General features: G+C 45.0%; 1 protein-coding gene across 2 annotated transcripts in view; it reads right to left on the reverse strand.

Moving 5' to 3' along the window:
- The window catches only part of MEMO1 (mediator of cell motility 1), a 122126-nt gene extending 107929 nt beyond the window's left edge, over positions 1-14197 (reverse strand). Inside the window, exons 1-2 of one of the 2 annotated variants that reach the window (XM_025454247.3) lie at positions 14179-14197; positions 13385-13462 (exon numbers count right to left, since the gene is read on the reverse strand). In XM_025454247.3, coding sequence (XP_025310032.1) covers positions 13385-13445 — 61 coding nt within the window. In that variant the 5' untranslated portion in view covers positions 13446-13462; positions 14179-14197. Of the gene's footprint in view, positions 1-13384; positions 13463-14178 lie in introns of those variants that run through there. The other variant, XM_025454248.3, reaches the window with a different exon arrangement.
- Between the last annotated feature and the right edge of the window lie 614 nt (positions 14198-14811).

Consider the following 14811-nt stretch of genomic DNA (forward strand, 5'->3'; position numbering starts at 1 on the left):
GAAATTTCAACACTGCTCTCAGGAATTAACATATATAATAAGGAAAATCAATAGGAATATAGATGATTTAAATATAATAACCCAGCTTAACCTAATTAACATTTAGAAAGCATTCTACCCCACAACTACAGAAAACATACATTATTTTCAAATGAACACAGAACATTCACCAGGACAGACCATGTAATGAGCCATAAAACAAGTCTATTGTTACTTGTCTGGGCCCAAGGGAGAAAAACAGATGCAACATTTCCTGAACTTATTTGACGATAAAGCCTTTCTGCAAAGGCATCTCCAGGGACTACTGTTTCTCAGAACATTTTGGGAAAAACTATCCCACCCATTTTCACCTCTTCCTAATTCTCCTAGCTGTGACTAGCAAAATAAGGTAACCAATAAAAAGAACCTTTCCTAGGCTACTCAGCCAGAACTAGCCAATCTTATAATACCTGCAAAAGTCCTTAGGCAGGAATAAGTTTTGATATATTTGGGAAACAGAAGGGGGCCAGAATGGCTGGAACACTAAAGGGTAAGTGGTAGGAGATAAATCAGAAAGTTAACCAGAGGTCAGAGTACGTAAGACCTTCTAAGCCTAAAAATTTTGAATGTGATTTGTAAGTATAAGGGGAGGGTTTTGAGAAAAGGATATTATCTCATTCACATATTTAAAGATTTCCCTCTCTCTGCTGTGTAAAGAACAGAATGGAAACTAGGCAACTAGTTAAGAGTTAAGCTCTAGTAATGGTAAATGAGGTAGAAGACGAGAGCAGCTCAGACCAGACTTAAATATGTATGTGAAAGAAAAAACACCCCGACAAATCTATATAAACTGCTGATGGGATGCCGGGGTGGCTCAGTTGGTTAAGCATCTGCCTTGGGCTCAGGTCCTGATCCTGGGGTTCTAGGATCAAGCCCTGCATCTGGCTCCCTCTTGAGTGAGGAGTCCGCTTCTCCCTCTCTCTGCCCCTCCACCCTACTTGAGCACGCACTCTCTCTCTTCACTCTCTCTCCCAAATAAATAAAATATTTTTAAATACATAAACTGTGCTGAGACATCTTTAAGCATTTTCTCTACTTGGCTCCCAGGATATCTCATTCTCTGCCTAATGAAATGCTTAATCGGTCTTCCTTATGTGATCTGCCTCATCACTCCAACCTCTTCAGGTTAGAAATGTTTTAAGGCTCAGTCATGAAACTTTCTTCCAGCTATTCTCATTCTTGTGGTGACTTCACCCAGACACTTGGCCTTAAATACCAGTAATCCCCAATTTTACATCTCCAGTCTAGGCGTCTTCTCTAAACTACCAGGTTCATGTACCCTCGTAACTATAAAGCTAGCACCTCAAAATTTAACAAACCAAAACTGACTCACTAACCTGCCTCCCTCAATTTTTTTCTCTTAAGTCCTCCATACCTCAGATGGTAGCAACTCCATTACTGCAATTGCTAAGGGATAAACCTTAAAAAAATATCCATGACTCCTGTCTTTTTTCTCTCACACCCTACTTTCAAGTATGGAAACAAATCCTTTCAGCTCTATCTTCAAAATATAACCAATAACCAACCACTTCTTACCCACCTCACTGCTATTACTCAATCCAAACCTTTATCATCTCTCACTTGGACTACTGCTTTCCTCCCAACTGGTCTCTCTAGTTCTGCCCTTGCCACTGTCTTCACCACTCCCCAATGCTCAAAATAGCAGTCAAGTGATTCTAGTAAATCTAAATTAGATCATGTCATCAACTGCTCGAAACCTTCCAATAGCAGTCTCACTCAAGAAAAGTCCTTACAGTCGTCTTCAAGACTTATCTGACCACAACACCTCTGTGCCTCTGCACCAGCCATTTACTTTTTATTTTATTTTATTTTATTTTACTTTATTTTATTTTATTATTTTATTTTATTTATTCAGGAGAGATACAGAGAGAGAAAGGCAGAGACACAGGCAAAGGGAGAAGCAGGCCCCAATGCAGGCAGTCCGATGTGGGACTCGATCCCGGGTCTCCAGGATCACACCCTGGGCAGAAGGTGGCGCTAAACCGCTGAGCCACCAGGGCCGCCCTCCAGCCATTTACTTTTAACGTCTTATCACACTACTCTGTTCCAGGATCACTTCATACCAGTTGCAAAGGCCTCCCCACTGTTCGTCAAACATTTCACATCTGCTTTAGCCTCCAGACCTTTGAACTTACTGTACCCTAAAATTATCTAGAATGCAAGGCTTGCTCTGTCATCTACTTCAAATCTTCACTCAAATGTCATTCAAATGAAGTCTTCTCTTTTGATGTTATTTAAACTTGCAAACTTCTCTCCCATCCTAAACATTCTCTACACACCAGCAAACCCTACTTTATTTGCTTGATAATTCTCCCCAGCACTTTCCTATATCTAACATACTATATATTTTACTTATTTACCTTATTTATTGTCTCTTCTCCAAATAGAACATATACTCTAGGGATTTTTGTTTCATTGCCAGCTACAAAACTAGTCCCTAGAGCAATACCTTTCATAGAGAATTCAGTTTATTCAAGATTGAATCACAATGTTAAATAAAGCCTCTCCAAAAGTGTCAAGTTTTGCTAGGCCTATGGTGCCTGGGTAGCTCAGTCAGTTAAGAATCTGCCTTCAGGGGCAGCCCCAGTGGCTCAGGGGTTTAGCACCGCCTTCAGCCCAAGGTATGATCCTAGAGACCTGGGATCGAGTCCTACATCGGGCTCCCTGCATGGAGCCAGCTTCTCCCCCTGCCTGTGTCTGCCTCTCTCTCTCTCTGTGTCTCTCATGAATAAATAAAATCTTAAAAAAAAAAAAAAAAAAAAAAAGAATCTGGCTTTGGCTCAGATCATATCTCAGTGTCTCAGATCAAGCCAAGTTAGGCTCCCCACTCAGCAGGGGTCTGCTTCTTCCTGTGCCCCTTCCCTACTTGCTCTTGTGAAAAAACAATATACACTGTTTTTTCCAAAATCAGCAGGTAGTTCTTTAATCCTAATCTATTTAGTTTTTAGAAATTAGAAGGAAATCCAGAATATCCATCCAACTGGAGAATGATGAGATCGATCAGAAAAGGAAAAAAAAAAAAGAAACTTTTCCAAATGAAAACATATTAAAGTTAGGTTACTAAAAGCATAATTATTATGATGATATAAATGGAATCTTCAATGTTCCATGAGCTATATGTAGCAATACACATCTCCACCAGCATCATCTTAGATGACAAAATGCTCCAAGATTTTCAAAAAAGTAAATTAAAAAGAGAGAGAAAAGCAATGAGCTTAAGATGGAGGAGGATAGACTACTTAAAAACAGATCATGGTGGGCCACCTGTGTGGCTCAGCTGGTTGAACATCCGACTCTTGGTTTAGGCTCATGTAATGATCTCATGGGTTGTGGGATGGAGCCCTCAGTTGGACTCTGCACTCAGCAGGGAATCTACTTGAAGATTCTCTCTCTCTACCCCTCCCCCTACTGCTCTCTCTCTCTCTCTCTCTCTCTCTCTCTAATAAATAAAATCTTTAAAAAAAAAACCAAAGTTTTCCTAAGCCTAAATCTAAATCTGGGACTAGCCTAAAACACACACACACACACACACACACACACACACATACACACACACACTATTCCTTTGTCAGTATTTACATTCTATGAATAATAGTCAATATTCATAAGTGTTTCTAGTCACAATTTTATTATTTTATAATCTACTTACTTAAAATTATAGAGACGCTTACCGATTCCAAATAATTCAACTTCTTTCTTACTCCAGAACCACTACAATTAGAAAAAATAGCCTTCAGCCAAAAGTCCTAAGTTCAAATCCTAGCTCACTGTTTACCAGTAGTATGACTCGCAAATTTAGCCTCCTCCAAGTCTTAGTTTCTCATCAATAAAATAGCAAGGAGGGGGTAGATTAAAGCCCTGCCTGCCTCATCTATCCTAATCACAGGCTTATTGTGAAAATCAAAAATGTATGAGAAAATGCTTTAGAGGGTGGTTCAGTCAGTTAATCGTCTGCCTTTGGCTCAGGTCATGATCCTAGGGTCCTGGGGTCAAGCCCCACATGGGGCTCCCTGCTCTGCAGGGAGCCTGCTTCTCCCTCTCCCTCTGCATGCCACACTCCCTGCTTATGCTCTCTCTGTCAAATGCATAAATAAAATCTTAAAAAAAAGAAAGAAAGAAAATAAACCATAAATTATATACAAGTGTGAGTTAAATGTCAATAGTTTGGGGAAAATCTAAAATGGAACAGAGAGGTTCAATGTTTGGGACAACATATCTCACCATACCTCTCTGGAGTCAGACTGGCTCCCTGGAGTCAGACTCTTCCACTTACTACACCTTAAACATGTTACTCAACCTCTCTGACTCATTGTTTCCACATCCATAAATGGAGATAATACCAACCTTGTAGCGTCCTTTTGAGGATTACAGCTTATATTCAAATATATGTAATGTACCTATGTAATAAGCTTAATGAAGGACATTTTTATTATCATCATGGTCTTCCAAATGGACAAAAACCCAAAAACAGATAAATACAAACTGCATCATGGAGCTAAGAAAGAAAATGATTTTGATTTGGAAATTATATGAGAAAAAACATGAAGGAAAGTAAGAAAGAGCCAGAGGTAATCAAGCAATAATCTCAACAGTTTGCCTATTAAATTTGTTCTTTCTTTGTGTTGCTTTTCTCCAAGTAAAATAGCAGGATGAAATGCAAAGAAAAAAATCAGCATACAGACCACTATATTTAGTAACCTAAAAAAGTAATTTTTTTAAAGAATTTTATTTATTTATTCGACAGAGAGCCCAAGCAGAAGGATCTGCAGGCAGAGAGAGAGGGAAAAGCAAGCTCCCCACAGAGCAGGGAGCCCCATGTGGGGCTTGACCCCAGGACCCTAAGATCATGACCTAACCCCAAGGCAGACCCTTAACCAACTGAGCCACCCAGGCACCCCTAAAAAAGTTAGTTTTATTTTTTTTAAGATTTTATTTAGTCATTCATGACAGACACAGAGAGAGAGAGAGGCAGAGACACAGGCAGAGAGAGAAGCAGACTCCATGGAGGAAGCCCAATGCGAGACTCCATTCCCAACTCCAGGATCACGCCCCGGGGCCGAAGGCAGGCGCTCAACCACTGAGCCACCCAGGGATCCCAAAAAGTGAATTTTATTTTTTTTCCCAAAAAGTGAATTTTAAAACTAAGTATTATATAATCTTTTTTCTTCAAAGAAGAATGTTTTTATTGGTCAGTTTTTCAATTTTTCACACACTAAGATGTATTTCAACACCCAAAACTCAAGGCACGTATCAAAAAATTAAACAATTGTGGTTTTCCAACTACAGAACCCTGATACATTTTATTAAATGTTTAGAAATACAGCAAAATGAATGAAAACAACTCAAAAAGTAAAACTGCATTAAGATATAGATCATATAAACTCAAAATGGATGAAAGATCTAAATGTGAGACAAGATTCCATCAAAATCCTAGAGGAGAACACAGGCAACAACACCCTTTTTGAACTTGGCCACAGTAACTTCTTGCAAGATACATCCACGAAGGCAAAAGAAACAAAAGCAAAAATGAACTATTGGGACTTCATCAGATAAGAAGCTTCTGCACAGCAAAGGATACAGTCAACAAAACTAAAAGACAACCTACAGAATGGGAGATAATATTTGCAAATGACGTATCAGATAAAGGGCTAGTTTCCAAGATCTATAAAGAACTTCTTAAACTCAACACCAAAGAAACAAACAATCCAATCATGAAATGGGCAAAAGACATGAACAGAAATCTCACAGAGGAAGACATAGACATGGCCAACACGCACATGAGAAAATGCTCCACAGCACTTGCCATCAGGCAAATACAAATCAAAACCACAATGAGATACCACCTCAAACCAGTGAGAATGGGGAAAATTAACAAGGCAGGACACAACAAATGTTGGAGAGGATGCGGAGAAAAGGGAACCCTCTTACACTGTTGGTGGGAATGTGAACTGGTGCAGCCACTCTGGAAAACTGTGTGGAGGTTCCTCAAAGAGTTAAAAATAGAGCTGCCCTATGACCCAGCAATTGCACTGCTGGGGATTTACCCCAAAGATACAGATGCAGTGAAACGCCGGGACACCTGCACCCCGATGTTTCTAGCAGCAATGTCCACGATAGCCAAACTGTGGACGGAGCCTCGGTGTCCATCGAAAGATGAATGGATAAAGAAGATGTGGGCTATGTATACAATGGAATATTCCTCAGCCATTAGAAATGACAAATACCCACCATTTGCTTCAACGTGGATGGAACTGGAGGGTATTATGCTGAGTGAAGTAAGTCAATCGGAGAAGGACAAACAGTGTATGTTCTCATTCATTTGGGGAATATAAATAATAGTGAAAGGGAATAGAAGGGAAGGGAGAAGAAATGTGTGGGAAATATCAGAAAGGGAGACAGAACATAAAGACTCCTAACTCTGGGAAACGAACTAGGGGTGGTGGAAGGGGAGGAGGGCGGGGGGTGGGAGTGAGTGGGTGACGGGCACTGAGGGGGACACTTGACGGGATGAGCACTGGGTGTTATTCTGTATGTTGGTAAATTGAACACCAATAAAAAATTAATTTATTAAAAAAAAAGATATAGATCATACAAACACTTAATACTCTTTGAAATAATTTGATATATTTCCTCAATTCTAAGACACCAATAATTATAAGATGTACCACCAATACAACAACCATTTTCCAGGGGAGGGAGGGAGTCCCCACATTAAATATACATTTGGATACAAATACCTAACTTAAATAAACCAATTTCAAAAAACATTAAAATGTAATGTATCCTTCTGGGATGCTGAAAACGTTCTATCTCTTGATCTAAAGGGCTGGTTACATACAGTATGTCAAATTTGTGAATATTCATCAAAGCATATACTTGACTTGTATACTTTTTCTGTATCTACATTTGGTTCAACAAAAAAATGTATGTAATGTACCAACTCCATTACACATACAGCTATCAACCAAATGAATTATTGATCTAAATATGAAAAGTAAAAAGATACAAAGTTTTTAAAAGAAAACACAGGAAAGGAACTTCAAGATACTGACACAGGCAAAGATTTCAAAAATAGAACCAGGACACCTGGGAGGCTCAGTGGTTGAGGGTCTGTCTGCCTTCCGCTCAGGGTGTGAACCCAAAATCGAGTCCCACACCAAGCTCCTGCAGGGAGGGGAGCCTGCTTCTCCCTCTGCCTATATCTCTGCCTCTCTCTGTGTCTCTCATGAATAAATAAAATCGTTAAGAAAAAAAAAATGGAAACAAAAAAGGACTAACCAATTGATAAACAGGACTTCTTTAAGCACTTTCATTCACCAAAACACCAAGATCCTAAAAGAACTAGCTACAGAGTAGACTATATCTGCAATGCATAAAACCAACAAGACTATAACCAGAATATGTAAACTACACATCAATACGAAAAAAGTAAACAGCCTAATAGAAAAAAAGGCAAAATACTTAAAGGCTTCACAAAAGCAAAATCCAAATGGCCAATAACACAGGGTCCCTAATATGAAAAGGTGTTCAACTTTATTAGTCATCAGGAAAAGAAAATTAAAACTACAATGCAATATCAGCACACACCAGTCCAGAATAACTAAAAATAAAACGAGTGGCGGGATCCCTGGGTGGCGCAGCGGTTTGGCGCCTGCCTTTGGCCCAGGGCGTGATCCTGGAGACCCGGGATCGAATCCCACGTCGGGCTCCCGGTGCATGGAGCCTGCTTCTCCCTCTGCCTGTGTCTCTGCCTCTCTCTCTCTCTCTCCTCTGTGACTATCATGAATAAATAAATAAAATCTTAAAAAAAAAAAAAAAAAAAACGAGTGGCAATAATAAATGCTGACAAAGAAAAACTAGAACTCTCATACACTGGTGATAGGAGTGTAAATTTGTAAAACCACTTTCCAAAACCTTAGCATAATCTAATAAAATGAGCATATCATAACCATGACTTAATAATTCCACTCTAAGGTATATACCCAAAATACTGCACACACGCAGTGCGCGCACACACATATATATATGTGTGTGTTCGCCAGAAAGAAAAAAGTACAAAAATGTTTATTGCAGGGGCACCTGGATGGCTCAGGCGGTTAAGTGTCTGACTCTTGATCTCAGGGTCGTGAATTCAAGCCCTGCATTGGACTCCACACCCACACTAGTCATGGAGTCCACATACATACATGAGTTCCTTGCAGCAAAACCTAATATCTACCAACAGTAGAATGGATAAGCTCTGGTATATTCACACAACAGAGAACAGCAATGAGAAAAAACAAACTACTACACAATAAGGGTTAATCTCATAAATGTAATGTTGAGCAGAAGCAACTCAAACAAGATATACTTTATGATTCTACTTCATATAGAGTTCGAAAACAGGCAAAATTTTTCTAGTGTTAGAATACAAGGAACACAGTAAGGGTTGGGGATTTCAGTACTTCTATGTTCCTTAAGTTGGGTGCTGATTACATAAATGTACTTATTTTGTGAAAATTCATCTAGTCATACACTCTTCTATATGTATGTCACACTTCTTTAAAACTCTTAGACCGGGGGCAGCCCGGGTGGCTCAGCGGGTTTAGCACCGCCTTCAGCCCAGGGCCTGATCCTGGAGACCCAGCATCGAGTCCAACGTCTGGCTCCCTGCATGGAGCCTGCTTCTCCCTCTGCCTCTCTGCCTGTGTGTGTGTGTATGTGTGTGTGTGTGTGTGTGTGTGTGTCTCATGAATAAATAAATTTAAAAAAAATCTTAGGGCATCTGGGTGGCTCAGTTGATTAAGTGTCTGCCTTCAACTCAAGTCGTTGATCCTAGAGTTCTGGAATCAAGTCCCACATCGGGCTCCCAGCTAAGCAGGAAGTCTGTTTCTCTCTCTGCCTTTCCCCTCTGCTCAGTGATCTCTCTCCCCCATTTCCACAAATAAATATATAAAATCTTAAAAAAAAAAAAAAAAAAAAGAACTTAGATAAAATGGGGTCCCAACTGGTGAATCAGGATTTCTAATCCTTTCCCACCACTAATATTCTTCACCCATACTATCCTCAGAGATTTAACTGCAATGGTCCTTAATCACCCCTGCTGCTCTTCAGGATTTAAACAATCAATACCTTTGCCATATTTACTATATGTCAAGCACTTTAACACTCATTCATTCAAATACTTACTGAGTATCTACTATGTACAAAATCTGTGCTGAGTATTTAAGGTACCAAAAATTAGTAAGATATTGTCCCAAGCTTCAAGGAATTCCTAATCTTACAGAAGACAACACATACAGGTACCCCTGTGTGCAGTATTTTGGGTATATACCCAGGATGCTCAGTTAAGCATCCAACTCTTGGTTTTGGCTCAGGTCGTAATCTCATAGGTCATAAACAGGGAGTTTGCTTGAGATCCTCTCCCTCTGTCCCTCCCCCAACTCATGTGTATGCTCTCTCCCTCCCTCTCTCTCTAAAATAAATAAATAAATCTTGAAAAAAAAAAAAAAGATGATGACCACACATACAGATAACCAAATAAATGTACAGAGATATGCACAGGACATTACAGAATTACAAAGGATCAACAAAAACAACCTAGAGAGGTCAGGTATTGGGACAGCCATCATGAAGGTATGAACAACTGAGTCTTTAAAAGAAGAGTAGGAATTATCCAGGCAAAATGCATTCCATCAGAGCAAACAGCTTGAGTAAAAAGCACAATATATTTAAAGAAACAATTACAGCTGCTACATGTTGCTTAAGGGTGGTAAAAACAAGGACTGAGATGGGGTAGAAGGAGTGGTCAAAGAGATAGTAAGATGCCAAGTCATGAAGAAACTTAGACCTCTTCCAAAAGGCAAGATGGGTCAGTGAGATTTATGCAAAGGAATTATGTGGTCAGATAGATTATTCAGGGAGCAATGCAGAGGATGAACTTAAGGAGGATAAGGCTAGTTACGAGGCAGTTAAAACTGTCTTGAGAGAAGATACTAAGAGCATGAAATAATGCAATAAAAGCTAGAATAAATATGGAGAAAATACAGAGTACAGATACATTATGCTGCTGGGTCTAGAGATCCCACTTTGAGAACCACTAACCTACACTAGAGGTCGGCATATTTTTCTGTAAAGGGCCAAATAATATTTTAGGCTTTACGGGCCACAGACGGTTTCAACGGCACTTATGTTTGTTTTTTAAACCCTTTGAAAATTAAAAACTGTTCTTAGCTAGTAGACTTGCTCATGATGAGGGCCGCAGGCCGGATTTGACCTGTGGGCATAGTTTGCTGAGCCCAGCTATACACCGGTAAAGAAATGAGGATTAACCTTCCTAGGAGATTAATTTTCCTAAAATGCTACTCCCATATTAGTTCCCTACTCAGAAACTTCCCCCTTGGTCCTGACTACCTACTGAATAAATCAAATCACTATGATGCATAGCATTCACAGGCATCCATACTCTAGCACCAATTTAATACTCCAGGCTCAAGAACTATACCCCAGTATGAACCATTCATTCTTATTAAATTTATCTACTTGTATTATTTGCTTCTGTATTTTGTGGTGTTCCCTCAAAGTTTCTTCTCCTCTCCAAACCTACCTAAGTACCATTCCTTCAAAGCACAATTCAAATGCTACCTTGAAGTGATTCCATAATCCTCAGAACTCCTAAAAGCCCTATCTCAATTTATCCAAAATGTATTTGCCATCTTATGACTTACTTCAAATAAACTGTAAATTCCTTGAGAATAAAGAATAATTTATACTTCTATCAATGGATTTAGCATATAACAATGAAGATATTTATGTGTATAGATATGTAACATATATGCACATGCACTTTTTTTTCTGAGCTAGCTATGTAACTGATGCAAATGTGATTTCACCCTTACTTATAACAGTAACCGAATACTTTAATTCTATGGACATGATCTGAATGCTGTAGAAAAGACAGAATGACAAACCACAATCACATCTGTCTCTTCTATTACTCGAGTTTTTAGAAATAGTTCACTAGGGAAACAATAATAACACAAGTAAAATTTTTTCCGATGGTCAATGCTATCAACCTAGGTACACTGGGATAATGTGAAGTAAGTTGTTAGACCAAGTCAAAGTTTACTTCTCTATTTTGACTTATTTTTAAAATATGAAATAAGCTTTTACAACTACATTGCTCTAAATTCATCCCTTATCATTACTTAAGTTTAAAATCACACATACATATAGACACACACACACACACACACACACACGCCACACATGCTCTGAAATTTTTTAAAAAGGTTCTCTATGACATTCACATTATCAAAGTGGCATTACTGACTACTGAGAATTTAAGGAAATTAGATTGCATTTCAAATGTTTGAGAAAATAGTTCAGTTTAGGAATCGTTGAATCTTTATACTGTACACACCTGAAACTAATATAACACTGTAAAAAGATAAAATAAAATTACACTTATACCCAAAAAAAGAAGAAAATAGTTTGTGTTCACTCACTACTGATAAGTAGCTATAATCAGAGAATGTTTGGGGCTAGATTAAAGGATTCTTCTTATATTTGAGATTACTGAAGAAGTCGTTTCAAGTCCAAAGTGTGAGATATACCTTATTTTACTACCCAAAGAATATTCAAGAATCTATAAAAATTCCTCCAGAATTATTTGCCCAAATGTCAAGGCAAACTACGTCAAAAAGTCTAAAACACTTATAGAAAGATACAGAAAACAAAACCAAAAGAAATACATCAGAAGATGGCCATGAAAGTGAAAACTGAGACTTTCTAACCCTTCAGAACACACTGAAGAAAGCAGCTTAGTGACTTACAACCCAGAAAAGGCCATTTAGGCACTGATAAATTGAATATTAGCAATGCACTTAATGGGGGACAAACCCAGGAGCCAGGGACTCCCGTTTCTCCATTCCCGTTCTGCCACCGGCTAGCAGGACAGAGTCTCGGACACATCCCCATGTGTGTCCACCAAGGAAAGCTCAACTGACATTCTCAGGCTGTGGGAACTGATTAAGTGTCCGTGAAGTACGCCAGGGCCACGAAGGCAAAGCCAAATGTCATTTGCTCGGTACAAAACTACAGCCGGCTACCTGTTAGGCTTTGCGAATCCAAGCATTAGGATTCTTTTGTGTCTTAACACCGCAAATCTCCAGTGAGTCGGGAAAGTGCATGTGTTTCCGAGTCCCGAGTAGCAGCAACTCAGAGAAAGGAATTTTCTTCCAGATCTTTGTCGCCTCACCAGCCACGTCCCTACCCCAACCCGACTCGGTGCAAGAGGGAAAGCGTGAATGCGAGATCCGCACGAGAAGTTGGGTCCGGTTACCCGTAAGCCGGTACCAGACCACGGAACACCATGGGGAATCACGGTGGAACTTTCTTTGTTAACTCACCAGAAATATGACCCGTGAAAGTAATCCCAGGAAAAACAGTGGCCCTAACCCAACTGTGTATTAAAGGGAACGTCCCTGGGCTTTCTTACATAAAAGAGCTCCAGAGTGTTTGTAGGCGGCGTTGACGGCGCGCCGGGGCGGCGGAGACCCGGGCCCCGCTCGCAGGCTGGGGCTGGGGCTGGGGCTGGGGCTGGGGCTGGGGCTGGGGCTGCGGCTGCGGCTGGGGCTGGGCTGGGGCTGGGGCTGGGGCTGGGGCTGGGGCTGCGGCTGGGGCTGGGGCTGGGGCTGGGGCTGGGGCTGGGGCTCCGCTCGGCTCGGGCGGGCGGGCGGCCGGGCTGCTGCTGGCGCGGCCGCGGGGGGAGGCCGGCGCGCCGATGCCATCTCCGGCTGCCCCTTTCGCGAGTGACAGTAACAATGAAAACACGGACAAAAGAGCTGGGAGGCCACCCGCCCCAAGCGCTGCCTGGCCGCCCTCCTACCCTACCCCCACAGACGGGCTCCGCGAGTCCCAGAGAAGGGCCTCCCGCCTCCTAGGCGACCTCGCAGGCGGGGACCCCGCGTCCAGCCCGGAGCCGGAGAAGGTCCGGAGCCCGCGCTCCCGTGCAGGCAGCCGGGCACCTTGGAGGGGAGACGGGGACGCCCCGCCGCCGGTCCTGCCTGCCTCCCCCGCGCCGGGCGCGCCGTCCTCCCGGGGCCGGGGCCGGGGCCGGGGCCGGGGCTGGGGCTGGGGCTGGGGCTGGGGCGGAGGCGGGGGCCGGGGCCGGGGCCGGGGCGGGGGCGGGCTCGGGTCCCGGCCTCCAGCCTCCATCCAGCCCGGCCCCGGGAGGGCGCGCGCCGTCCGCCCCACACTCGGCGGCGAGCCGGCCGCCCCGCGGGATGCCCCGGGGGGAGGGGGGGGCGCTCCCTCCGCACGCGGGGCCGGCCTGGGGCCCTACCTGAGGCTGTGTACCAGCTCCCGGCGTGGCTGGCTTCCCGGCAGACCACTCGGTTGGACATCTTGGTGCCTGTGCCGCCTATGGTGCACGAGGATGAATGAGGAGGCGGCGGCGGCGGCGGCAGGAGCGGCTCCGCGAGGGGACGAGACACCGCGGGCCCAGCCCAGGAGGAGGCGGCGGCGGGGAGGGGATCGGCCCGGCCCAGGAGGCGGCGGCGGCGGCGGCGGCGGCCCAGGAGGACGAGATGGCAGCCGGGGCGGTGGCGGCGGCAGCAACAATCAGCACGAGCTCCGGCGAGCGCCGGAAGATGGGGCCCGCGGCGGCCTCACCGAAGCCCGGAAAGCCCTGGCCCCGGCCCCCGGCCTCGCCGCCGCTCCCCGGCCGCGGCTGGTTCCGCCGAGCCGCCCCCACGGCCCCCTCCCCGCCGGCCTCCCCGAGCCGGCGCCGCTGACCCCACCCCCGTGACTCCGCGCCCGCCCCCTCCCCTCCCCCACCCCACCCCCACCCCCACCCCCGCGGGACTCCCCGCACCCACCCCGCCCCCGCCCCGCCCCGCCCCCGCCCCCACCCCGGCTGGGCCCTCCCGCCCGCCCGCCCGCCCGGCCGCCCGCCGGCCCGCGGGCCCCGCCCCGCCCCGCTCCTCCTCCGGCCGCGCCGCGAGGTTAACGGCGGAAGCCGGACAGGCCCCGCGGGGAGGCGGCGGCGGCTGCGGCTGCGGCTCCGCGCGCACGGAAGCCCAGGGCCGGGGCCCGAGCGGGGACGGCAGACCCGCGGAGGAGCCAGCGCTTCCTTACTCGCCGCTCCAACGGGTCCTGCCCACTGAGCATGCCCAGCAGCCGCGGCCGGGCCGCCGAGGGATCGCAGCGTGCACGCTCCGCGCTCCGGGGTTTAGCGGCAGCAGAGGCTGGGGGGCGGGGAGCGGGGGGGGCGGGGGGGCGGGGGGGAGCGGGGCGCAGCCGCAGGGCGAGCCCCCTCCCCCAGCCAACTTCCGTAAATGACGAGCACCCGGGGCTCGCCGCCGCCGCCGCCACCCCCGCGGCTTTCCGCGGGGACGGTCCTGCTCGTCCTGCTCGTCCTGCTCGTCCTCCCCCGCCTCGTCACACACGCGAATGTTGAGTGGATTCACACCCCCGAGGTTCCACTCCCGGGGATGCGAGCCTGTGGCCTCGTTCAGGAAGTTCCTGTATAGGAACAGGCACATGGCAGTGTGAGGGCAGGGGTCCCCTCAAACGCTAGCTTTTGCTTCCCGCGGCCACTCTTACACCTAATCGTGGCTTTGACACTGTAAACATTTATCTCGTTTCATTGTATACGGATGTAGGTGCAGGTCTTCACTCCCTAATTAGATTCAAGTGTGAAAATAGCTAGGCTAGCCTCAGTTATTCCCTTCTATGAAAAGGGGATAGTATATTCAAGGAGGGTCCCTG

Source organism: Canis lupus, chromosome 17 (genome assembly GCF_003254725.2).
Source record: "Canis lupus dingo isolate Sandy chromosome 17, ASM325472v2, whole genome shotgun sequence".
In the NCBI taxonomy this organism is placed as follows: domain Eukaryota; kingdom Metazoa; phylum Chordata; class Mammalia; order Carnivora; family Canidae; genus Canis; species Canis lupus.